This window comes from Oryctolagus cuniculus, chromosome 8, assembly GCF_051225735.1.
Source record: "Oryctolagus cuniculus isolate XC-2025 breed Fujian yellow rabbit chromosome 8, ASM5122573v1, whole genome shotgun sequence".
In the NCBI taxonomy this organism is placed as follows: Eukaryota; Metazoa; Chordata; class Mammalia; order Lagomorpha; family Leporidae; genus Oryctolagus; species Oryctolagus cuniculus.
This window is the reverse complement of record NC_142874.1, coordinates 17,060,885-17,088,026: the sequence shown is the minus strand read 5'-3', so window position 1 is coordinate 17,088,026 and position 27,142 is coordinate 17,060,885. Positions and strand designations below refer to the sequence as shown.

General features: G+C 46.5%; 1 protein-coding gene across 1 annotated transcript; it reads left to right on the top strand.

Annotated features, from left to right (window-relative positions):
* The first annotated feature begins 2,986 nt into the window (after nucleotides 1-2,986).
* On the top strand, nucleotides 2,987-4,880 carry LOC149124849 (leucine-rich repeat and immunoglobulin-like domain-containing nogo receptor-interacting protein 3). Its single transcript, XM_089303232.1, is given in 2 exon segments — nucleotides 2,987-3,869; nucleotides 3,872-4,880. Coding segments are annotated over 2 exon segments (1,782 nt in total). The 5' UTR covers nucleotides 2,987-3,056; the 3' UTR covers nucleotides 4,841-4,880.
* Nucleotides 4,881-27,142: the final 22,262 nt, after the last annotated feature.

Sequence of the window (27,142 nt, the reverse complement as noted above, 5' to 3'; positions counted from 1 at the left end):
CTTGGAATTAGACACAAGGAAAATTTACTAAAAGGTAGTATACTTGGAAAGCAGCCACTTTTTGCTTTAAGCATCTCTCTCTTACTCTCTTCTAGATTGTAATAGAGACACAGATACAGAATTGGGATAGCAGTCATGTAAGTTGAATGGTAAATGTCACACATGCATAGCGGGCATTTCAAAGAAGTTTTTATTACTCATGGCATGAACTTACCAGTTCTTTCTATTTTTTTCACAAAGAACCCCACAAAATGTTGAACTAATTTAATACCAATGCACACTCAAGGTCATGGATGTGTTTTTAATGAATGAAGTTAGAAATATCACCTCCATATTGCTGCTAGTGGCTATAAGCTGATGATGCCTATGATTTATGAGTATTCTTTAAAGATTCATTTATTTATTTGAAAGTCAGAGTTACACAGAGAGAGGAGAGGCAGAGAGAGAGAAAGAGAAAAAGGGAGAGAGAGAGAGAGAGAGAGAGAGAGAGAGAGAGAGAGAGAGAGGTCCTTCATCTGATGGTTTACTTTCCAAATGGCTGCAAGACCAGAGCTGCACAGATCTGAAGCCGGGAGCCAGGAGCTTCCTCTGGGTCTCCCAAGTAGGTGTAGGGGCCCAAGGACTTGGGTCATCTTCTACTGCTTTCCCAGGCCATAGCAGAGAGCTGGATTGGAAGAGGAGAAACTGGGACAAGAACTGGTGCCCATATGGGATGCTGGCGCTTCAGGACAGTGCATTAACCCGCTGTGCCACAGCGCCAGCCCCCTGTGAGTATTTTTAAAAAACTTACCTGACTGAATTCAGACAGGAAGTGGGTCGGGTGGTGACTCCACAGACAGGAAGTGGGTCTAAGGTGGGTGACTCCAGACAGGAAGTGGGCCAGGGGGTGACTCCAGACAGGAAGTGGGCCAGGGGGTGACTCCAGACAGGAAGTGGGTCGGGGGGTGACTCCAGACAGGAAGTGGGTCGGGGGTGACTCCAGGCAGGAAGTGGGTCTGTGGTCACGCAGTGGGGGTCTCCCGCAGCCGCCCCTGCTCAGGGCTGTGTCCCCCGACTTCTCCCAGGCTCAGCCTCTGCCCTCGGGGGTGTGACGTGGGACGGGAGGAGGGGGCGCTGCTGGCGGCTGGCCCTGGGGGATGAGCCCTGGCGGGGGCCCCACCCCCTGGAGGGGTGCCGGGCTCCTACAGCCGGCAATGAATGAAGGGGCCAGTGTCCCCCAGGACCTGCTCAGCCGTCGGCAGTGGCCGGGCAAGCCTCAGTTTCCCCGTCTGGGAGGCGCTGGGGCCCTGGACGGCAGCCACACGGGGGCCCTGGGCCCCAGCCCCGTCCTGGCCCCGCCTTGGCCCGGGAAGGGGCGCCAGGGCCGGGCCCGCGGAGGCACAGCCGTGGGGGCCGCAGAGCAGGCGCAGGTCAGCCCCTCAGTGCCACCGGGAGCAGGTGCTCGGCCCGGCCGGGTGGCCCTGGCAGGGGCGGGTGCCAGCGAGGCAGGGCCGGGGTGGGAGCCGGATGTGGCTCCGCGTGGGTTAACCCCGCCCTGGGAGGCCCAGGAGCCCGAGGCTGCCCCGGTGGGGGGGCCACAGCAGATGGGCCCCCTCCAGGCTGGAGAGGGAGCAGATGGGGTGGGGGTGGGGGGCTGGGACGCCCGGGGGCTTCAGCTGTTGGGATCCAGAAATAGCTGCGTGGCCCGGGCGAGGGGGGCGGGCAGTGCTGCCGGCCGGCCGCCGTGTGGCAGCTCGGACCCCGCGCCAGCCCCAGGGTCCGGCTGCAGCTGCCGGCCGCCGTGACCCCCGTGGCCCCGTGCCCTCCCCGCTGAGCTCCCACTCTGGCCCCACACACTGCACAGGAGCCCCCGCTGTGCCTCAGGGCCTTTACACCTGCCGCTCGCCCAGCCTGGAGCGCCCCTCCCCCACCTGGCACCCTAAGGCGCTGCAGCCCCCCCCACCCCCGCTGCCTCCAGGACCCGGCTGGACATCCAACCAGGCCTGCTGGCGTAGGCCATGGCCATCTCAGCCCCAGGCCCAGTGGCCAGCCTGGGAGTCAGCATTTGAAAGCACACAGTTTGGTCCAGCGCTGTGGCCCGGCGGGCTAAGCCTCCGCCTGCAGGGCCTGCATCCCACATGGCGCCGGTTCGAGTCCCGGCTGCTCCACTTCTGTGGCCTGGGAACGCAGTGGACGATGGCCCAAGTCCTTGAGCCCCTGCGCCCGCGCGGGAGCCCCGGATGGAGCTCCTGGCTCCCGGCCATGTTGTGGCCATCTGGGGAGTGACCCAGCGGATGGAAGACCTCTCTCTCTCTCTGCCTCTCTCTCTCTCTCTCTCTAACTCTGCCTTTCAAATAAATAATCTTAAATAAAGCAGCCTACACAATTCAGGAGTTTCCAGTGTGTTCAGTGTGTTCACAGCACTGCCAGCCATCCAAGCTAATTCTAGAACATTCTTTCACCCCAAAGAATCCGCGGAGCAGTCTCCCAGCCCCTGGCGACCACACGCCCACTTCCCGCCCCCGTGGAGCCCGCGTCCCGCGGGTGGGGCCCACGCGTGGGGCCTGTGTGTCCAGCCTCCCACAGCGGCCATCAGAGCCTGGTCTGCCCCGGGCCGCGTGGGCCGTGCTGCCCGTAGGACTTTTTCTTAAAGATTTGTACTTATTTAATATTTGCTTGAAAGGCAGAGTGACAAAGAGAGGGAGAGAGAGAGGCCTTCCATCCGCGGCTCACTCCCCCATGGCCACAACAGCCAGGCCTGCACCAGACCCGAACCAGGAGCTCCATCCGGGTCTCCCGCGTGGGTGCGCGGGGGTCCCAGCGCTGGGACCGTCTTCCTCCGCTTTCCCGGGCGCGCTAGCAGGGAGCCGGGTGGGACTGGAGGGGCGGGACTTGAACCGGCGCCCAAGCGGGGCTGGCCGCTGGGAGCGCTGGCCGGGACGTCCCAGCTGTTTGGTGTCCAGGCCTCTGGGGCGTGCGCCATGAGGCACGCGGTGCGCATGCGGGCCGGTGCTAACGCTGCCTCCACCCTCAGGGGCGCAGGATGGTGGCCCGGCCCTAGGCCCAGGCTGCGCACCATGACCTCCTGGCTGAGCCTCGTGAGCCTGCACCTGCTGCTGCTGCCCGCGGCGCCGCCCCCGGCCGGCGGCTGCCCCGCGCGCTGCGAGTGCACCGCGCAGACCCGCGCCGTGGCCTGCGCGCGCCGCCGCCTGACCGCCGTGCCCGAGGGCATCCCCGCCGAGACGCGCGTGCTGGGGCTCAGCCGCAACCGCATCCGCTGCCTGAACCCCGGCGACCTGGCCGCGCTGCCCGCGCTGGAGGAGCTGGACCTCAGCCTCAACGTGATCGCGCACGTGGAGCCCGGCGCCTTCGCGCACCTGCCGCGCCTGCGCGTGCTGCGCCTGCGCGGCAACCAGCTCAAGCTCATCCCGGCGGGCGTGTTCACGCGCCTGGACAACCTCACGCTGCTGGACCTGAGCGAGAACAAGCTGGTGATCCTGCTGGACTACGCCTTCCAGGACCTGCGCAGCCTGCGCACGCTGGAGGTGGGCGACAATGACCTGGTGTTCATCTCGCGCCGCGCCTTCGCGGGGCTGCTGGCGCTGCGAGAGCTCACGCTGGAGCGCTGCAACCTCACGGCGCTGTCGGCCGAGGCGCTGGGCCAGCTGCGCGGGCTGGGCGCGCTGCGCCTGCGCCACCTGGCCATCGCCGCCCTGGAGGACCAGAACTTCCAGCGGCTGCCCGGCCTGCGGCACCTGGAGATCGACAACTGGCCGCTGCTGGAGGACGTGGCGCCGGGCAGCCTGCGCGGCCTCAACCTCACCTCGCTGTCCGTCACACACACCAACATCACCGCCGTGCCGGCCGCCGCGCTGCGCCACCAGGCGCACCTCTCACCTGCCTCAACCTCTCCCACAACCCCATCAGCGCGCTCCCGCGCGGCTCCTTCCGCGACCTGGTGCGCCTGCGCGAGCTGCACCTGGCCGGCGCGCTGCTGGCCGTCGTGGAGCCGCAGGCCTTCCTGGGCCTGCGCCAGATCCGCCTGCTCAACCTCTCCAACAACCTGCTGTCCACGCTGGAGGAGAGCACCTTCCACTCGGTGAACACGCTGGAGACGCTGCGCGTGGACGGCAACCCGCTGGCCTGCGACTGCCGCCTGCTGTGGATCGTGCAGCGCCGCAAGACCCTCAACTTCGACGGGCGGCTGCCGGCCTGCGCCACGCCGGCCGAGGTGCGCGGGGACGCGCTGCGCAGCCTGCCCGACGCCGTGCTGTTTGAGTACTTCGTGTGCCGCAAGCCCAAGATCCGCGAGCGGCGGCTGCAGCGCGTGGCCGCGGCGGCCGGCGACGCCGTGCGCTTCCTGTGCCGCGCCGAGGGCGAGCCGGCGCCCACCGTGGCCTGGGTCACGCCGCAGCACCGCGTGGTGACGGCGCAGAGCGCGGGCCGCGCGCGCCTGCTGCCTGGGGGCACGCTGGAGATCGCGGACGCGCGGCCGCAGGACAGCGGCACCTACACGTGCGTGGCCAGCAACGCGGGCGGCAACGACACCTACTTCGCCACGCTGGCCGTGCAGCCCGAGCCGGCCGCCGCCAACGCCACGCCGGGCCGCGGCCGCAACGACACGCAGGCGGCCGCGCGCTCGCCGCTGGACCTCACCACCATCCTGGTGTCCACGGCCATGGGCTGCATCACCTTCCTGGGCGTCGTCCTCTTCTGCTTCCTGCTGCTCTTCGCCTGGAGCCGCGGCCGCGGGCAGCACAAGAACAGCTTCTCCGTGGAGTACTCGTTCCGCAAGGCCGACGGCCCGGCCGCCGCCGCGGGCCCGGGCAGCGCGCGCAAGTTCAACATGAAGATGATCTGAGGGCGCGCGCGGGGCGGGAGGGCGCACGGCCGCCGTGCGGGGGAGGGGCGGCCCCCCCTGTGCGGGGCGGGAGGGCGCACGGCCGCCGTGCGGGGTGGGGGCCCCACCTGTGCGGGGCGGGAGGGCGCACGGCCGCGGGCCCGGGCAGCGCGCGCAAGACATGACATGAAGATGATCTGAGGGCGCGCGCGGGGCGGGAGGGCGCACGGCCGCCCTGCGGGGTGGGGGCCCCACCTGTGCGGGGCGGGAGGGCGCACGGCCGTCCTGCGGGGGAGGGGGCCCCACCTGTGCGGGGCGGGAGGGCGCACGGCGCGGGCCCGGGCAGCGCGCGCAAGACGAGACATGAAGATCTGAGGACAGGCGCGCGGGGCGGGAGGGCGCATGGCCGCCAGTGCCGAGGGTGGGGGCCCCACCTGTGCGGGGGGAGGGGCGGCCCCACCTGCGCTGGGCTCCGCTCCCCCTCCTCGCCGGCCGCCCGGGCAGGGCTGGTTCTCGGCTGCGGGTTCTAGAGGTTTCCACGCCCCGCCCTGCTGGAGTGGGGGACAGCGCGCGGCTGGGGGCTGGGCCCTCAGTGCAGGCCCGGAGGCGCCAGCTGCTGCCCCGTAGGGCTCCTGTCCTTGTCCCTGTCCCACCTGGCTGGCTCCTGCGGGGGGGGGCGAGGGGCGGTGCCTGGGAGGCCTGCGCTGCTGTCCCCTGGCCGCCCCCCACACGCAGAGCACACGCTGCACACCTGGGACCCCACACACAGCTCGCACCCAGCTAGCCCTGGGTCAGGCCGTGGGCTCCAGAGCGGCCCCCGGGGGCGTAAGGGATGCTCTGAGACCACTGCTCTCACCAGGCACAGGCATGGCTCACACGGACACACGACACGCCAGAGACACGCATGACACACAGGGACACGCATGGCTCATACAGGGACATACAGCAGAGCCATGAATGGCTCCCACCAGGGACACACATGACACCCGGGGACATACATGGGTCACACATGGACACACATAGGTCACACAGGGACAGGCATGGCTCACATGGACATACATGACACACAGAGACACGCATGGCTCATACAGGGACAGACATGGTACAGCAGAGACATGTATGGCTCACGCCAGGGACACGCATAGCTGACACGGACACACCAGAGCCACACGTAGGCCACACAGGAACACACATGGCTCACACAGGGACATGCATGGCCCAATGGACATACATGACACACAGGGACACGCATGGCTCGCACTAGACAGCATGGCTCACGCCGGGACACTGGCCCACTGGGGCTGCCCGTGGGCGGGAGCCACACCGCCAGCCGCCTCCACCTGCCCCGCAGCTGGCGCTGGGTGGGGCCTCCGGGGGTCCTCTCGCCAGGCCAGCTGGGGGGACCTCCCTCCCCCCCCCGCTGCGGCCCCCACTGACCCACTGCCCACAGGGGAAGCCCAGCAGCGTGGGGGCGGCCAGGGAAGCTGACTCCGCTGGGGGGGGGGGGGCGGGACCCAGCCATGGCCAGGCGACCTCGGCCGCTGCCGCTCTGCGGGGCGTGGGGGGGTCCCAGCTCCCCCAGGACCACTGCCGCTGGCTGTGCAGGGGCCGGGCCCCCGTCACCAGGGTGAGTGAGCAGAACTCGGATGGCAGATGGCGACCGTCCGTGACCTCAGCATGGTGACCGCGTGTGGCCTGGCCACCCCCGGGAGGCCCGGAGCCAGCTGTGCTGCCCAGCCGCGGGGGCCCCTGGGACCGACAACGCCCTCTGCAGGGCGGGGCCGAGGCTCAGGGGTGTGCGTCCGGAGGCAGGGTCCCCTCCTGCCCGGCCGGAGCCCTGGCCACGCAGGGGCGCGCCTGGGGCTGAAGCCCCGCCCCCGCGAGGCAGGCAGAACCCCAAGGGCCCCCCAAAACGACATCCAAGTACCTTCAGCCGCATCACAGACGGGGTGGACAGGGACAGCGACGGCAGAACGCTGGGGTCTCCCCACCCCCGGCCACCCCATCCCGGCGTCACCCACGGCCCCCCACAGCCCCCTTCCCTGCTGTCTTGGTTGGATTCCAATAAAGCGACCCTGATTTAATAGCAAAAAAAAAAAAAACTTACCTGAAGGTGCCAGCATTTTTCTCTTCCTCACTGTCCAATGCAGTATTGGAAAAAAAATATATCAAAATATGCTCTTCCCTGAGGACAGTGCTAAACTTTTAATACCCACAGATCCGCTGCAATCAAGTATGCAATGCATGATACTATGATCAAATGAGGGATAGAATTTCTGATAAAGCAAAGCAAACAAAAAACTATCAAGTTGATAGAAGCTGCCAAATTTCTAGACATTTGGCAGATAGCTAAATTGGAAACCTTACCTTCTACTTCTCACTGATAGCTGTTTGGGAAGCCACAACACAAATGCATAGTTAAGGCTGGACTGACTGAGGGTACACAGTACCCTTTCTTGGCCAGTGTGCATCAGTGCTCTGACTTAAGGGCTTGATTGCACCACATAACTCTAATTGTGCTGCCCTTACTCATTTTGAACATGCAGTGAACTGAGTTGTTCTTTTATGAAAGCATTAATAAGACCTGTAAAATATGAGGAATACAAAGCTGTCACCATATATTGATCCATGGCAGGCTTTCTACTGGTGACATTAAATGAAATTCCATCTCTCCTCATACTAAGGCTGGAAAAGAGAATAATAAATAACATCAACTTTTCTTCTAGGCATAGTTTTAGCTTTACATCAGAATAGATTCAGTGAGAACTTAAGCGGGTTTTATTCCACATCGTGGACATTTTTATAGAATATCAAATATAGCTCTTAACTACCATTCTGCTTTTGTTGTCCTGCCAAACACACCATCAAAGCTGGAGGAAGAGCAGCCTTAGAGCATTTAACATTTTCCTATGTTTTCTGTTTCACTTAAACTTTGTAAATAATGTTATATGGGAACCCTGAGAGGAGCACACAGACATTTTAATATGTGTACCTCTTCCGTTTCAGTTCAGACAGAGGACAGACACAAATAGAAATGAAATCAGCCTCTCAGTGTGGTTGTATAATTAGGATACAATAGAGAACCAGAGAAGAAAAGATCGTGTTCATCTTCCACTCTGCCCAGCTGGTTTCCTTCTCCACCAGACACATAGTGCTATGTGCTTATTCTTAGCAGGACAAAGTGAAATATGAAATCAATAGTTAACTTCATCAGAAGTTTAGGCATGGTCACATGACATTCTATGGGCTATGAGATACCATCCTTATCACTTTCAGTCAATATTCTTTAGAAACAACACAGAAGTTATCATCCTCTTATTGCTAATGACCTAGAGGAGGGGGGCATATGAAAAGTTGTGGCGTGAGAAATAAATATTTCAAATCACAGAGAAACAAGGACGATTTTCTTTTTTCTCTGCCCTAGAGTATGGCCAACTTCCACTCAAAGAGCATACCAAATGTATGTATTTCTGGACTGTCACAGGTTTTTCCTTATCTAGATATGCCCTCCCCATCACTTTCCTAACCATTCAACCTCAACTTGTTTGTGTTATTCTATTATCCCCATGTCAGGTTAAATAAGAAGTTAATGCACTATGCTCTCACAATTCCCATATTTTAAAGACAGTCAAATTACAAGTGTATGGTTGTTTGTAAAATAATTTTAAAACTAGTATTTATTTTTGAAATATATACACAATAATCTCAGTGAGGACATGACCCAAGTCCGTCGTATTCACAAGAGTGACTAAAGGAATTCAACCCTTTTCACATGATCTGTACTAAAAAGCTGTTGGGAGTTAACCTGATGTTGTTTGAATTTGCACCCAGCCATTCAAAAGTATTTAGCGTATGAGAAATGTTGACATTTCTATTTTCTTCAGTCCCCTCATCTGTAAGTGGATAACTTTTGTGCTGCTGTAACCAAATGCCATAGGATTGGACAATTGATATAGAACAGAAATGTTCTTCCAGTTCCAGAGGTTGAGTGGAGACAACACATCTTCTCCTAGCAGTTCCTGTCTTGATATGCTATTAATCTATTGGGCTTAAAAAATAAGTCCCTTGCAAACTTAGAGTGAGGTTACTCCCTTAGGAGAGAAGCAGTTTATCAGCATCTTAGAGCTGCCCCTATGTTGACACTGGCATTGCTACTTCCTACCAATGAGTGCTTGTTTGCAGCAGGGTTCAACTGCCAAGAGCCACTGCTACACATTAGGTTATATAACCGCACTCACCCAGAGAGAGGGAATGACTACGAATTTTACAAGATTTAAAATCTAACCCCCAAAATAAAAATCTGTGGAACACAATGGTTGCAAGCAGATTGGTGATTGCAGTTATTCCTACATAATGGCAAATGTTAAGAGAACAATTTTAAAGAACTGGAATACACACACACACACACATATATGTATATATATAAAGAAGAAAATTACTGGACTGGTATAAGGATGAAAAATAAAATTTATTCTCCCTACGGAAAAAAATGAGAGAGATTCTTCTCTATCCTCTTTTCTCTTCAGAGCATTTATCTTGTAATTGTAAGCACTTTCTCATCTCTTTAAAATGTATGATGCATATAAATCCTTTTGAACAGTAGATAGGCCTTTTTGTAGGCTTCATGACCTGGGAATATCTTTCTGTTTGAAATGTAAATATCAAGGGGGATTGTATCCTACACTTTGAAAGTGTGGGAACCTAGCTTCAGTAAGTACCTTGCCCCAAGTTGTAGAACTACCTCCTGTCCTGAGAGCTGAGGAATGTTGGTTTCCTTTGGATAAAGCCAGTTAAAGAATACAGATGATCTATTTGTCAACTTTTTGTTATTCCAAGGAAACACCTGAGGCAACTAACTTTATACAGAAGGAGGTTCATTTCAGCTTGTGGTTCTGGAGGTTTACAGTCCAAGATTTGTTGGGCCACATTAACTTGGCCTCTGGTGGTGACATTTGTGCTAGCAGAGACCCAAGGCAGTGAAGAACATCACGTGGCAGGAGGGAACATGTGTGTGCTTACATCTAAGTCTGTATCTGTGGTCTCTTACAGAATGATCAGGAGTCAGTCATGAGGGTGTACCATAATGGTCCAATCCAATCATCTCCCAAGGTCCCAAACCCCATAAATGGATTAAGTTTTCACCCTCTTAGTACCATTAACTTATGACTTTGAGGTTTAAACTTCTGCATTGGTTCAAGGGCCAACTATTCAAACCACTAACAAGTGGTCATCTCCATTTCCATACAAAGTTAGGGTGAACTATGTGTGACAGATGATGCTGTCAAATCCTCCTATTTGAAGAACACTCATTTATTATTTATCTTGACCACATGTACATAGTGGGGTGTATCTGTTAGGCTGTATGAGTATAAAAGGTAAAGATTTCTTCTTTCCTTTGCAGAATCTTAGTGGACTTCCTGGAATGTGCATCACATCCTGGGTTAATTTTTTTTTCCAATTTTCAATGTCTTCTTTCTTTACTGTCTTTTTGGAAAATTTTTTCTGGGTTGGGGAAAGATTCTGTTTTAAGTACACTGTAGACCAAAGGGGGTTTTCTCTTAGGTGAATATGAATAGGAGATGACAGTAACATGAAAACTGAGGACAGTGTGGATTTTAGACTCCAAAAACTTTGCAATGAGTTCAAATGGTGTATTTATTCAACTTCATCGGTTGTTTGAAGCAATACTCAAAAATCATGCCCTACTATAGTTCTGACCTCTGGTTATCAGCAGTCTCATTGTACAACAAGGCCTATTAGAGGCTTTGAAAGATAATCAAAATAGCATTAAGCTTCTCTAGCAATAAATTACCAATAATTAGGTGAGCTTCATAAGACTACCTATATCTTTACGCTATCATTTGGGAGAAGTTAACTTCCAATATCCCAATTTTTTTAGTATTCAAAAGTTGAAGATATTCAAAATCAAATTTTAATTCTCTGATATTTTAACTAATTTACAAAGAAACTAAAATTGAAAATTGGTCCCATCACAATTTTCTTTTTTGCTGACTCTCAGAAGGGTTCTAACAGCTGTGGAACTGGAGACTTACCTCTACAGCTGTGTTCTTGACTGCCTCACTAGAATGAGTGTAGTGTGATCAGGAATTTATACCAGGCAATATCTGGTCGGTGATGTTCTCCACTTCAACACACCCCAAGCACTGATACACTGAGATCACCATGAAGTGCATGTAACATGCCCAATAACTTAGTGGGCATGCACGCTTGCCCTGCTTTAAATATACATAATCCTTCCCAGAAGATCCACGGAATTTAATGTGAAGGATGACTTCCCTAGAAACAAATTCTACAAAACTTGTCACCCTTAACTTTTACAGAGCCTGGCTTTTGGTCACGAGACAAACTTTTTCCTGCTTGTACAACTCGAATATAATAGTTCCTGTTAGAGCTGTTACTACTGCCCATATGCATCCACTGGTGCACACACTAAATAACAAAAGGATCTAGGAGAAGTGGAAATACAGGATATAGGAAGCGTGAAATTTCATAGTTTTCTGTCCCATCTTCTCTTGAGTATGCGATTTATATTTTTTATTTTATCAAAGCTATATCTCGTTTTGTTTTCTGCCAAAATACTTGGTTTCACATAATACCTCCCTCCTTTTCAGGTTTCTCACTATAAGTTAATCCCCTTGGTTCAAGGCACAAGGCTATGAGCTCATGTTTTTCTTCTGCATAAATTAATATTCTCAACACAAGAGATTGTTTCCTTATAAAATTATGTATGGACAGCCACAACCTCAAATCCTTTTACAGCTATTTTCTGGATGGATTTTTACTTCTTGGAGTCATTTTGAATTTTGTTAAGTCTTAGGGATTATGCCTTCCCACTGAGTGGATGGTGTTATAACATCTACCTTATAGGACATGCATATTTTATGTCTATTACAGGGTTGTTAATGGGAAGGTACCTGAACTGTCAAAAAGCTATTTAATAGTGATAGAGTTTCAAGTCAACTATTAATAACACTGCTATAAGTAAGCAGGTTGGAGACATAAAAGGCAAAGATCATCTCCCATACATCATACCTTTAAGTGGTTATATGGATAAAATTTTCCATAAATTAAGAGTGATACTTAGGGTCTGAGCTTCTAGAAGTAAAATGAGAGCTTCCGTTAATGAGAAGTTTTAAAACTTAATCCCGAGTTGAAATATCTGCACTGGCAGCACAGTATTCCAGGAATTTCAAGTGTCACACATTAAAAGATAATTTGACTTTTTGAGACTTTCCCAAATCTAAAGATGATTCCAGCCAACCCTGTTCTATTAGAGTCAAATACAAAGCTGCACAAGGATCCTGAATTCAACAACAGATGTTGACATTTAAACAATGCCACATTGTCATCAACTGAGCATTTCACTGATTCATTTATCATGCAAAGCTCCCTTTAATTCTTTTTGTCTACTGAAGGAGTTAGCATTTACTCCCATGGAAGAAAGTCATCTCAGGGTGCTCTCTCAGCATTTATGGTTTTTAAAAAGTGCTTTTTGTTTGGTTTCACTGTGTGTGTGTGAACAAAATTAACTTCATGATAAAAATGCCCAATGTGATGTTCACCTTTGAAGTACCTAAGAATTGAAAGGTAATGTTTAAAAAAATAAGTTTATTTATTTGAGCAGCACTGGAGAAAAGAGAGAGAGAGAGAGTTCTCCCCTCTGATGAGTCACCTCCGCAAGTGCCCACCATGGCTGGGACACTGGGCCAGGGCTGAAGCTGGGAGCCAGGAGCTCAGTCCAGGTCTCCCACATGGGTGGTAGGGGTCTAATCATTTAAGCCATCATTTGCTGCCTCCTAGGGTCTGCAACGGCAGGAAATGGGAGTCAGGAGCTAGAGTTGGGAGTTGAACTCAGGTACTCTGGTGTGGAATGTTTGTGTCTTTACTTCTACTCCCCGATAATGTCATTTTTTTAAAAAAATTCATTTATTTATTTGAAAGGCAGCACTACAGAGAGGCAGAGGCAGAGAGGGAGAGAGAGAGAGAGAAAGAGAGAGAGAGAATCCGAAGCCAGGAGCCAGGAGCTTCTTCGAGTTCTTCCAGGTCTCCCACGCGTGCACAGGGCCTCAAGGATTTGGGCCATCTTGTACTGCTGAAGTGACCGGAGTCCCTCCATTTTGTCCCTGGATGACCTCTAGGCACTCCGAATGTCCCTGAATGTCCTCTATTCTTTTCTAACCAGTCCCACAACTGGTATCTACAGGAGAACTAATCTAATAAGAATGTTATCTGTAAGGGTTGCTTATTCTCTGCCTCTCCTGAGATAGGTGTAACCTTGCTGGTTCTGGCTTCTGTGAGGAATGCTTGGCTTTGTAATTAGACGTGGTCTTTGCCTTTATAATTACCCCGGAGCTCAGTCGGGGGTGCACACGCCCCTTGCAGTCCCCAGCTTTCAGAGATAAAGACTCCACAGTCCTGGGACTATGGTATCTTCTGTATCTCGCTGTTTTGAATATAACACTGGGCCACAGCAGAGAGCTGGATCAGAAGTGGAGCAGCCAGGACTCGAACCGGCATCCATATGGGATGCCCGCACTGTAGGCAGTGGCTTTACCCACCAAGCCACAGCCCCGGCCCTGTCTCTTTTGTTTTTAAAGCTGTTTAGTGTTTTTATTTATTTTTCAGGGTTCTGCCCCCACCTTCCCTCAAATATAAGAGTGGGCATCTCTCTGAACTAAGCAGAACTAGACTAATATCAACACTATTTCTGCTGGGTTAGTGTTAACATAATCTTTAGCATGCGTTGCAGTTAACATGATTTTTGTCAAACAAAGCAACATGTTTCTAGAGTGGACAGGACTAATTCTAGAGGGGAGAACTAAGACTGCAAATGAAGTAAATAAAGCAATCCATGTTGAAATTACCCACACCGAAAAAGAAAATCTGAAAACAAATGAGAAGCTGATGCAAACTATTAGTGAAGCTTTTCTTTGTTTTTGCCAAGCTGTGCACATAAAAGCAGTTTGATTTCAAGAACATTGGAAAAGTATCTTTAATGGTCTAACTAATTTGGGAAACAAAAGATAATTTCAGCACAGGATTCAATATACTTTCATGTAAGTAAACAAGAAAAGATTGAGATCCATTTTGCTTGGACTGTATTTAAACTTCATTACTTTTTAAATAAACTGTGCTCTAATGGGTTTGTTATATTTTTGACAATAGATATTTTCTTAAAATCCTAAGCTGCTCAAACAAGACAAAATGAATGCTATTTAATGAAATACACTAAATTTAAAAGGTACATATTTATTTGAAAGGCAAAGTGTCAGAGAGATGGAGAGGAGAGAGAGAGAGAGAGAGACAGAGACAGAGAGACAGAGAGAGACAGAGACAGAGAGAGATACATAAAGAGTGGAGAGACAGAGATCCCAAATGGCTGTGACAGCCAGGGTTGGGCCAGGCTGAAGTCAGGGGCCAGGAACTCCATCTGGTCTCCCACATGAGTGGAAGGGACACGAGTACTTGAGACGTCTTCCACTCCCTTCCCAGACACGTTAGCAGAGATCTGGTTTGGAGGGAGAGGAGTTGACAGTTGAATCGGCACTCTGACATAAGATGCCATTGTGGTGGTTTAGCCCACTGTACCACAACTAGCCCCTTATCAAGTTTTTAACTACAAAGTTTTCAATTGTCTTTATGAAAACAATGCCAGTTATATGCTCACATAGGCTCACATATCAAAGCCAGTAACAAATAAAATTTTACTGCATGGGATGATATTAATATTTTTGATGTCTGTGTAATTAATGCATATTATTACTATGTTTAAAATGTAGGCAGATGGAGAAAGCTCTTCCAACCACTGGTTCACTCTCCAACTGCCTGCAACAGCTGGGGCTGGGCTAAACTAAAGCCAGGAGCCAGGAATAAGCACTCCATCGAGGTCACCCATGTGAGTGGCAGGAACTCAAGTAGCTGGAGCACCATCTGGTGCCTCTCAAGTGCTTTAGCAGGAAGCTGGATCAGAAGCAGCACAGCAGGGCCTTGAACCGGGCCCTCCAATATGGAATGTGGCTAACCCAAGCAGGAGCTTAGCCAGTTCTGACAAAACACCCACTCCATGCCCACAGTTTTTGACATTTTCTGCAGAAGTGTTTGTAGAATCCTCTGCATATCTTTTTCATAAGGGAGTAAATAGTAAAACATAGAATTTATTTGTCAGGGAGCTAAGTGTTATTGAACATGCATTTATATATGGCTACAGTTTCCCTCATTTTATTTTAATTATAGATTTGTTTTTTTGTTTCATAAATATCATTTCCCATTCAGATTTTCAGCTTCTTAACTTATAATTGTAAGACACTCTGCTGCTTCTAGCATGACTAGTTCACTTTCCTTACTGAAGAGATAATTAGAAAGCCGAACAAAACTATGTAACTCATTTTGCAAAGAAGGGAACCAAATGAGGTGAGGTCTACAACTACGCTGCTTTCTGCTTAGGGCACTTGTTTAGGGACCATTGGGTGGGAAAACCCAAGTAGAAGTGTCACTGAGATGAAATAGCAGAGGTCAAAGTTCAAGGAAACTAGGCAGTGGAATATCCTTGGTAGTGCACTTGAGAAAGGAGGTACTCAGTGAAAGAGAATAAGAATTTCTATAGGAAAAAAAAAACAAGGATAAGATGAATACTAAGCTTTGAAACACAAGATGAACATCCACAAGACTGTGCAACAGACAAATGAAATGCCACAAACTAAATTGGATAATTCTCAGACCTCATTCAATGTGGCAAACTTGTGCATACTGCGCATTGTGCAATCCCATATGGTTTAATCCTGGTTGTGAGGCTAAGATTTCCCTATCTAGGGGTCTAAATTGCAGAGTGATCCAAATGCGCCTATACTAGTAACAAAGCCCATATTTCTGGAGTTGAGGGAAGAGGACTGGACTGAGAGGAAAGGCAAGGAGTCTGAGAAAGGCTTTGCAGTTATGGATATTTTTCATTTTGATGGTGAAATGTTTGTAGGGGTGCTTGAAAGCCCATTCTACTGTGAAGTTAAAAATGAGAATGAAGACTTGTTGGGGCTATACATCGCAGCATTGGGGGAAGATTGGAGAGACAAGAGTGAGGACGGGACATGGTGGAACATTACCAGCCCACTGAGATTGTGACTTGAGATGAATAAAACCTAAAATCCCTTTTTTAAGAACATCAGGGATACAAAAAGGGAGATGATATCAGAAACTTCTGTGAGCCTGGATTGACATAAAGTCAAAGCAGAAATGAGAAATCATGGTTTAACATGAGATTTGTCAGAAAATCCATAATCTCAAACGAAGAAAGTAAGTAGAGGTGGAGAGAATGAAGGTTCCATGTGAGTTACATTCCCCAGGGCTGGTGTTGGATGACTGCACAGAAAGAAACATCAATTATAGCCAGTTCATGTGCACACATGCTTACTCCTCCACACACACTCACACACACACACTCACACACATACACACACACTCACACACACACACACACACTGTGACATAAAGAGAATCCCAGTTAATCTGGGGCTGGAATTCTATTTTTGTAACTCATAAGAACCTTCTGATGATAGCTGGCCCAGCAAAAAGACATTGCCAAGTGTGAAACTGCTTACGAAAAACAAATGGCAGTGACAGAAAAATTTGCAAGAAAATTTGCTATTGAGCAGATGAAAACTCTGGTCATATATATTTAAATCAGTTTTTTTAAGTGCTATCTGACAATTGTCTCATTCAGAAACAGAAGTTCAGTGACGTCTTGTCAGAACATTAGACAGAGAGTGATGAAGCTGAGGGTTTTATAAAATAAGAAGTAATAAAGTAAAAGCATGACAAAAATAAATGTCAAATGAACAAACTCAGAAGAGTATAATGAAAATAGGAATGGCAGCTTTCAATAAAATACAATGGAAATGGACAATAAATGAAAAGATATTTTGAGACTGTAATTGACAAAGATGATCACAATAAAGTCAATATACAGGTAGTTGGTGTTCCCAATTCAGAAAATTTAAATAGTGGATATAACTAAGAGGAAAGGTCCAATAATAAAATGATTTTAAGTTTACAGGTTAAGTGCTCACAGTTTTGTTTTTAAAGATTTATTTTATTTGTTTGAAAGGCAGATTTTACAGAGACAGAGAAACAATGCTCACACTTTATCCAAGGAGAACATTGACAAAACGTCAGTTACCCTGATGCATGTTTTATTATTTTACTAGATATAAAATTTATAGAAAAAAACCATTAAGAAACTAGGTAATGAAATCAAATAAACTATAGAGTGGAAATAAATGGTTGTTTGTTTTTTGCAACAACATTTAGCATTAGAAAGCAATGAGTCTTGCCTAATATGTCCACAAGAAACATGTAATAATTACATACCTAGCCCGTGTATCATTCAAGTGTAAGACCATAGGAGAGTTAATTAGCATAAAAATGGATTCTGGGAAAGAAAGATGATAGTGTATTTAGCTGAATTAGCTGAGTGGAACATATAAAGCAAAAGCATCGGTGTTTAAAAAATTAAAGACTTTGATAAAAAACAACAATTTTGGATGTATTATGCTTTTGGAACTCTATGATAAAGAAGTTAACTTTGTCCCCACAAACCTACAGTTTCTTCTTTGTTCAGGCACGTCATCTCCAAGCCCTTGGAAGGCCCGGAAGTGAGGAGGGTTTTTATTCACCCGGGCTTCGGGCCACCCCAACTGTGCGGATCAGGATGGTGCCCTTCAGTGCTACAGTGTCGGTGCCACAGTTGCCAGAGGGGCTGCAGACTGACGTTAGACATGTTACATGGGTGGCCAACCAGGCTATGTGAGTGAGCTCCAATCAAAACCAGACATGAAGGCTTGGTTGGCTAAAATTTCCTGGCTGGAAATACTCCAAACATCACTGTCAGAGAAGCAGCACTGTCCACTCTCTGTGACTTCATGGGGACAGGACAACTAGAAGTGTGTGAAACTCCCTGGACTCTGGCATACCCTGCCCGTGGTTGATTTTAATCTGTATTCATTCCCTGCAATAACATATTCCCTGCAATAACATGACAGTTCTCAAGGCATATTCTGAATCCTTCTAATGAGTTCTAGAACCTAACGAGGTTGATGGAGACCCTGAACTTGGAACTGGACTCAGAAGTGAGGGCAGTTTAGTGCACTGCCTCAGACAGTATAGAAACATAACATAAATATCATAGGTTCTTTTTTTTTTTTTTTTTTTTTTTTTTTTTTTGACAGGCAGAGTGGACAGTGAGAGAGAGAGAGACAGAGAGAGAAAGGTCTTCCTTTGCCGTTGGTTCACCCTCCAATGGCCGCCGCTGCAGCCGGCGCACCGCGCTGATCCTGGCAGGAGCCAGGAGCCAGGTGCTTTTCCTGGTCTCCCATGGGGTGCAGGGCCCAAGCACCTGGGCCATCCTCCACTGCACTCCCTGGCCATAGCAGAGAGCTGGCCTGGAAGAGGGGCAACCGGGACAGAATCCGGCGCCCCAACCGGGACTAGAACCCGGTGTGCCGGCGCCGCAAGGTGGAGGATTAGCCTATTGAGCCACGGCGCCGGCTCTATCATAGGTTCTTATAATATAGAAGTCGAGAAAAATTATAAGTGAAGGATAAAAAAGCATACAATGTATCAACACAATGTTCTTTCTGTTTTGTATGCACAGGTAAAAATATATATATCATTTGGGCAAATATATTAAATCAATCTACATATATTAAAAACATAAATACAAAACACTAAAACATATATAATATCACTAAAGCAAATATTGGGCGTGATGATGGGAGAGTATTGTTTCAAGTCCTGGCTTCTCTGCTTCCTAACCGACCTGTTAATGTACCTGGGAAAACAGTGGATGATGGTTCTGTTAGGTAGGAAGTCAGATATGAGCTTATATGTGTGTGACAAAAAGAGTTGACATCTACGTCCAGCATATGCATCTCAAAGTCATCCCAATACCTTCTGGGTGCAGCCCAGTATCTGCACTTCAAATACACTCCCTGCCCCTTTCTACCCGATAACCATCCTTCCTCTAACTGGGGTGATGCCAGCCAGGCTTCCTCCTGTCTGATAACTTCAGGGGAAAAACTCAGATAGGAATTTTTTGTATTTACATCCAAAAAGTCTTTTGTTTCAGGAGGAGCAGAGGTGGGGAGGCAAGGCCCATCCCCTTAAAACCTCCCCCAGCCTCATCTGGACTGCACGGCTCAACCCTTTGCCTCTCTGCTGAGCCACCCGCCTGGCCTGGCCAGGTGTACTCTCTCCACTCAACCATGTACCCTCACTCTTCCCCAGTCTAAGTGACTGGGCACTCTCTCTCAGGTTCTGCCTGGAGAGGTGCCCATCCATTCTTATGGATGTCCCTGCCCTAATAAACCTTGCTATTTGCTTTCCACTTACTCTCTGTCTCACGCCTGAATTCTTTCTTGTGCGAAGACAAGGACCCTGCCATTCTCCGGTGACAGTTCAAGCACATGGAACGCTGATACCCACGTGGGAGACCTGGATGAATTTCTGGCTCTTGGCTTCAGCCTGGTGGAGACCATGCTGTTGAGGCCATTCTGGGAATGAACCAGCTGATGGAAAAATCAATCTCTCTCTCTCTCTCTCTCTCTCTCTCTCTGTCTCACTCTGCCTTTCAAAAAACAAAATAAATGTTAAAGAGATCCCTGAAAATGTAGGCTATCTTTGAATACATTTAAAAGAAGGAATATAAATACCATAGACAGAATCCAGTGACCAGTTCTTTCATAGTTCAGTAGAGGATTGACTATTACAAATAGATGTGTTTATAAACTGAGTTTTTCAATCTGTACTTTTAAGTGCAAATCATTTTATACACTCTCTAAACCTGTAACGGACTGTTTAAAGCATTGACTTTTCTTTACTGCAATCTATTTGGATAAGCATCTAGTACAGTGTTCTGTGCACTGTTGGAACAGGCATTCAAATCTGATAACTGAAATCATCAGGAAAATACTCAGTAACTATTGGAAGCTGAAAGCGAGGGGCCATCAGGACCAGTGCGGAAGCTCCGTGAAATGCTGACTGAGAAAGCACTCAGCAAACATCCGTCTACAGTTGCTGGTGTTTGTCAGCTTCAATGCGCAGGCAGCCAGATCTGTAAAGCAAAGCTAAGTCTTGACTTTCCCTCTCATGGCCCAGAAAACAGAGATCCTTACTCATCAAAGAGAAACTGACAGGGCTGTCGTGCGACCTTGAGGGAGTGGTGTGTTCTGTTTCACAACGGCCTTCTGAACTCTTGTTACCCAACAGAGGCTTTGTTTTATCCCCGCATAGTTCTGTTGCCTTCGGTAGGCTTTTCTTGCTTGTTTTCTTAAATGAAGTGATTACATTTTTCTTGATGCCAGTAATTCCGAGCTTCTTTCATATTCCATGTCACTAAAAATCTTTCTCTGTGGGAAAATCCCCAGGTAGCCTTCCAGTCACTGCTTCCTTACAGAATGTCTTATGCTTTCCATTTATGCCTCCTTGGTATTTAGTTTTCCTTTTCTCTTCTTATCTTAGGAGACATTTGTTCTAGTTAATTGATTACTTTGAATTGGGAGACAAAAGCCAGAAGAAGACAAAAGCTTTTGCCTTGAGCTCTAATCTATCATCAATTTCCAATTCCCTTTAGAAAAGACAATACTGTTTATCATTTCAGCATCGCATAATTAGGATTGTTTCTTTTGTTTATCTTAAATATATCCCACTAGTTGCAACTCCTTTTATTGTTGACCTTATCTGAGTTTCTCTCTATATAAATTATAGGGTTTTTAAAACACTCCTTTTTACTGGGTTTTTGAAAATGTTCTTAATTTATATTTATCTTGCTGTGTTGTGTATAATGCAGGTTTAGATGAACTTGACACTTCTATAGTTTAAGCAATCCCCTTTCAATAATTCTAAAGAGATAACTGCTATTTATATTTAAATTTGTAGTTTTAAGAATTTGCTTTTCTGAAATTCATTCTGTTTACACAGTTTAAAACCGTACTGATATATTGTTTTTTTTAAACATTTATTTTTATTTATTTGAAAGTCAGAGTTACAGAGAAAGTCAGAGAGAGAGAGAGAGGTCTTCCATCTGCTGGTTCACTCCCCAATTGGCCACAATGGCTGGAGCTGCGCCAATCTGAAGCCAGGAACCAGGAGTTTCTTTTGGGTCTCCCACGTGGGTGCAGGGGCCCAAGGACTTTGACCATATTCTACTGCTCTCCCAGGCCATAGCAGAGAGCTGGATCGGAAGAGGAGCAGCTGGGAGTTGAACTGGTGCCCATTATGGTATGCCGGCACTTCAGGCCAGGGCTTTAACCCACTGAGCCACAGCGCGGGCCCCCGTACTGATATATTATAAGCTGATACTCAATTCCTGTACTGATATATTATAAGCTGATACTCAATTGATTTGTCTCATTTGACAGATTGAAGTAGAGACTAAAAAGTGGCATTTGTCACTGTAATCATTAGCAGTCTAAATTAAAACATAACAATGTGGAGAAGACGTTTCCACTCGCCTGTTTCCCACCTTGATGGGAGTGAGCTCATCTCTCAATTGTGAGGTGCAGGTTAGCCAGGGCTGGCATTAAGTAGCGATGACATGCTCTGGAAATTACTCTTTAGTAATGGGATTACCTGTGGAAAAAGCAGCAACGAGAGTCTAAATATAGGACATGTGTAACTGCTGGTGATTGGGAAGTCCTGCGAGACTCTCTATTTCTCCTCTCTCTGTAATTCTGCCTTTCAAATAAATAAATACAAATCTAAAAAAAAAAAAAAAAACTTAGAGGGCCGGCGCCATGGCTCACTAGGCTAATCCTCTGCCTGCAGCGCCGGCCCCCGGGTTCTTGTCCCGGTTGGGGCCCTGGATTCTGTCCCGGTTGCCCCTCTTCCAGTCCAGCTCTCTGCTGTGGCCCAGGTCCTTGGGTCCTGCACCTGCATGGGAGACCAGGAGGAAGCCCCTGGCTCCTGGCTTTGGATCAGCGTGGCGGCCATTTGGGGGGTGAACCAATGGAAGCAAGACCTTTCTCTCTGACTCTCTCACTGTCTAACTCTGCCTGTCAAAAAAAAAAAAAAAAAAAAAAAACTTAGAAGAACCATAATTGTTATAAAATTATCTTACCAGTATCACTATGAAGTTCATTATATTTTTAGAAAGAATTAATAAAGAATTAATTAAAAGCAAGTAAAAATTAGTCATAAAATGTAGAGGTTAGTCATAAACTGGAGGCTGACCAGTAAATGATTATTCCTTTGATGGACATGGATTTGTTTACTTACAAGTAGATACAGATTCTTTTGATTAATTAACATGAAAATTCAGAGTTCTGTTTTAAAAAAGACTCTTGAATTAATGCTTATAGATGCAGGGATTCTAGGCATCAGGACCTAGATTCTTCATGAGAAAAAAGCAGAATGAAAAAGAAAATGGGTCGACACGAATGATACCGCATTAGGCGCTAAAAAGAACTGGGCTTGTGAGCACATTCAACTTTATCTATACACACACCAGTGTTTCCAGTGAAAGAGACTAGAACAAACACGGTCTTTGGTATTCTGATTCTGCAACTTATTTTCTAAATGACCTTCAACAAATCCACCAAAACAGTTGATCCTCAATTATTTCATGTAGACATGAAAATAACAATACTTCTCCTGGTGTAATTATGAAGATGTAATGAAATAATGAAGAAAAGAAATCGTTTAGCCTCTACCTGTGTATAGTACATATTTAAACATTATTTTTTTTAGTATATGTGCTGCCAAAATGAGCACAAAATCATTTAATTTTATTAATATAAGGAGAGTAGATTTCATGTACCTCATAGATACACTTGTAAGAATATAATACTTCCCTCTTTTCCTCTTTCTTTCATTCTAATGTTCATTCTTTCTAAATTTCCAAAATAACATTTTTAATTTACTTTGTAGTTACAGCCTTAATGCTCCACTAAATATAGTTCAATAAGCAAAAAGTAGAAAAGCCACTGTTCAGCAGGAATGCAGACAGGGCGCAATTTCACTCATACACATGGCACTTTTGGTACTCTAGAGACCGGCTGCCAGAAGTCAGAGAAAACATGTGATGTTTGTCTTTTGGGGTCTGGTTTATTTCCTTAAGTGTAATGGTCTTTAGTTGCCTCCATTTTGCTGCAAAAGACAAGATCTCATTCTTTTCTTTATATCGCATTTTCTTTAGCCAGTCATTGTCTTAGCTATTGTGAACCGAGCTGATATAAACATGCAGGTACAGATAACCCTTTCACATGCTGATTTTATTCCCTTCGGATGGAGTGCCAGGAGTGGGACGCTGGGACACATGGTGAATCTCTTTAGATTTCCGAGGACTCTCTTTGAAACACCTGTGTGCCTTTCCTCCTTTATCCAAGTTTCAGGTCTACAACATCCATGCTTAATTACATCCAGCCTTCACTTCTTCCATTCCACATTCGGAGCCCTCACCCCTTATGTCTGAATAGCTTGGACTTTTTTCCGAATTTGAACATAACTAGTTGTTAGAGAACACGTTCTCCTACTGTCATACATTTGCTTCTCGTACCCTATTGTTAAAACAGGATAAAAGAGCAAGACGGAAGTTCTCATAGGATCTGGTGGGGAAGAAATGCAGAAAACTTAGATCCTCGAAAGTCATAGAAATTCAGAAACATAGTTTAAAAAGCCTGATTAAAGAATGATTTCTGCTTTGTACAAATATAAATACTGATATAAAATATAAATAAAATATTTTATACTAAAATAAATTTAGCATGGGTCCTCTGTATAGAACACAATTTAGATATCCTTTAAAATACAATGGTAAAAAAATTGGGGACTTCAGATTTTCTGTGAAATGGATTTGATACATGTTATACAGCATTTCCATAAGGAGTAGGAGAAAAAGGAGATGACTTCGCAGATTCTTAAAATCAGTTCCTTCACAAATCCTATTACTGAGCTGCATTTTTGCCAGGACTGGACAATAGATAGTTTGGATCTGAAGTTCCTGTTCAGTTAGGGCCTGAGGTCGGGGTCTTTTATGTGAATAACTGAAATCATAGCCTCAGATATAAACCGGCTGGAGACTTACATGATATAAGGAAAAAACTCAATAATCCGAGTTGCCACTTCTTCCCTATACGTGTTCAGACAGAACGGCTGCAATCATGGGCAAGTTCAAAATATTTGCTAGGAAGAAAATTTGGATCTTCTAAAAAGCTAGAGGAGCCATTGATGGAGGTCGCAAATTTCTGTTCCATAGCAATGGAAAATCGGAAGATTACTGGAGTAGCCATATTACATGTAAAATGTTATTAATGATCTAATTTCAATTACTGAGCAAGCACAAAAGCATTTTGGAGAAGGGCTGGATTAATGATAGCTCAATTTTTACATGAAGGCTTGATACAAGTCGTCGTATTGCACAGCTCAGCTTGCAGCTGAAGTTTCTGATAAAATATGATAATATTAGCTGCAGAAATCTGGTAGTCAGCTTCCATTTCTGAAATTAAGTGAAGAATAATTTGGCTAATTATTTTGTGTTTTAAGTTCATTATCACTTCAAGAAAGCATTTGTGGATGAAAGAGGATGTTTTGATTGATGGTCAAACGATTTAAATATTCCTCAGTTATAATTATATAATTATTCAAGGAATATTTCAAAACCCAAACTTCTCTAATTTTCCAGTTTCTGTCTCACAATTGAACTCCTCAGGAGAAATATCTTCACGAATTCATCCTGAACTCTAAACTTGGATATTCCAAAAACTTTGTAAAAAAATTGAATTGAAAGGTATATCTATTTCTACACAAAACTTTTTTAAGTATAGTATACACATAGTTTTTCATAATATGCATTTCCCTAAGCCCTTTGGAGATGCTTGTCTTTCTCTTAGGGTAGTACACATAAAAAATTTCTAATTTTTTAAAAATTAAGGATGCCTATTAATTCTGGACAACTGGAATTCTGGAGGTCTTTTTCATTTGAATCAGTACTTCATAGTGTGTTTCTCTGGCAGCAGAGCCAGGTACAAAAACTTAGTAGAGGTCCTTTATTTGGAATGTGACCTAGGCAGCAAAAAGACAGCAGAGGAGGAAAACTCTGCTAAGTGCAGGGTGGACTTACTGCTCTGGGAAGCAGAGACCCTCTTTTTGTGGGGCCTCTGAGCATGGACTGTCCCACAGTGTTGCTGGAAGGAGGCTGAGCCCATCAGCACACAGAAGGAACTGTCCACTAGCAGGAGCAGCTGAAATGAGAGGTGGGCAGAGAGGAGGTGACAGGGGCAACAGAAGAGTCTACCACACCTACTCCCTATTTTCTTTCTTCTTGTGTGTGACTAGTTTTCATACTCTTATATGAAGAGTCTTCCAATGTAGCTATTAAATTGCATATTATTTTATTTTCCTATTATCCTACCAATTGAGACTAAAATCTGTCAAAAGACCCTTTATTCAACGACTATGACATTTACAGATACAACACTTATTTTTCTGTCACTTTGTATTTCCTTAATCATGTTCCATGATTCAATACTTTCCCTTTCAGATTGAAGCCTTTACATGTCACCAGTGTTTGAGAGAGAATAATGCAGTAGAAATTTTAATGCTCAATGTCAATTAGCATTGTAAAAACTCAATGATCTTCAGTGATTGAGGAATATAATATTCTGATATTTGACAGTTAATATGTTTAAACTTCAAAGTTTTGAAATTACAACTATTTTACAAGATCTTATGGAAATCTACTGTTAAAAATGTGCTATGTCTTTATGGGTAGGACATCGTACAAATTAAATTTGGGACACTGAAATATTAGGGGCAGAGAGAGATTATTTGTGGAATTAATGAAGGAATCATGAATGCATTTTAGAAAATAAAATCTTATTGCAAGGCATCTAGCTCTTAAATTCACTTCTCTATCGCTTCAGTCATATCTTGCATTTTCTTCTCTTTTCACTTCACAAAGTTGCAGTCAAATGTTACATGTCGGAAATGGCCTGAGTCCATTTTACAAGTGAGTGATGTATGGATTCCTGGCTATTGCTTATTAATGAGTGTCCGTGTTGAAGTTTCATTTAACCCAGCACCTGTTACAGAATCTGATGCATTTTGAGTGTCATCAGGGACCTCATCTTCCCGTAATTTCACAGGAACACAAAGATTAGAAGCAGTCAGGAAGAGCAGTGACAGTCATTTTTCATTTTAAGTAGAAGGTGACCTGCACAGAGATAAGTGATCTCTATTCTCTTTGGAGAACAAAATGCGTCTGGATTGAGGTTATCTTCCATCTGTAGGAGCTGAAATGTACATTATCTTTAAATTTAACTTATCTCTCATGTTGCATTCAAGGAACACCATTTAAAATTAAGAGAAATCATTCAAGATGATGGAAATTTTAACGATTTCTCTATCAAATGTCTCTGCGGCATCAACATCTGGTGCATGGGAAATACAAATCCATCTCTTGCTTTCACAGACTTTGAGACTACAGCCCTTGCATATGCTGCTTTCAGTTCAACTTCTTACCTTTCCCATCCTCAGAGGGGACTGAAGCTTTTGTGTCCACACTGCAGGGGTTACAGACCATACAATCAAAGGTCTCTAAGTCCTATTTCCTGCCCTGACTGCTACAGGGGTAGTGAGTGGAGGCTGAGACTCAGAGAATACTGATGATTCTCAGCAAAGCTGATCAGACTTCGCTGTGTTCTGTTAGTCTTAATAATCTTTTTATTAGCTGGAGGTATGTTTCTTTGGCTTGCAAAACTGATCCGCACTCTGCTTTGAAATTTCTGGAAAGCAGTATAAATTTGAATGCTACTGTACTCTGTCGTTTTAATCTTTGTGAAAACTGAGACTGGCAGGTTTCTAGCTTCATATCCTAAATGTTACAGGACAAATTCATTCCTACCTTAGTCTGTGTTTTCAGAGGTTAAATGAAAGTCAATACAAACTTACACAAGGAGACACTTTGTACAAAACAATTATGGCAGTAAGTGGAGGAGAGATCCCGGTAGTGGGAGGAAACCATTGCATCAGGAAACTGCTTTGACTGTAATATCTTTGTGTTTCATGGAGGTTATGCAGAAAGAAATTTTCTCTTATAGGCAGGCGTAAATAAAGCCAGAAGAAACTGGGTGTGGCTGAGTGTGATGAGTGTGTAGCGTGATCTGACAGTATAGTAGGAAGTATTCTCTGGGCAGGCAGTCTTCTTACATATGGTGGTTCCACATCTCATGCTCACTCTGGCTCCTAAAGAGAAGGTATTGATATTCAGGTATAGGAAGGAAGGAAGGGATGAAACCCAGCTCAAGTTTGGTCAAGCCA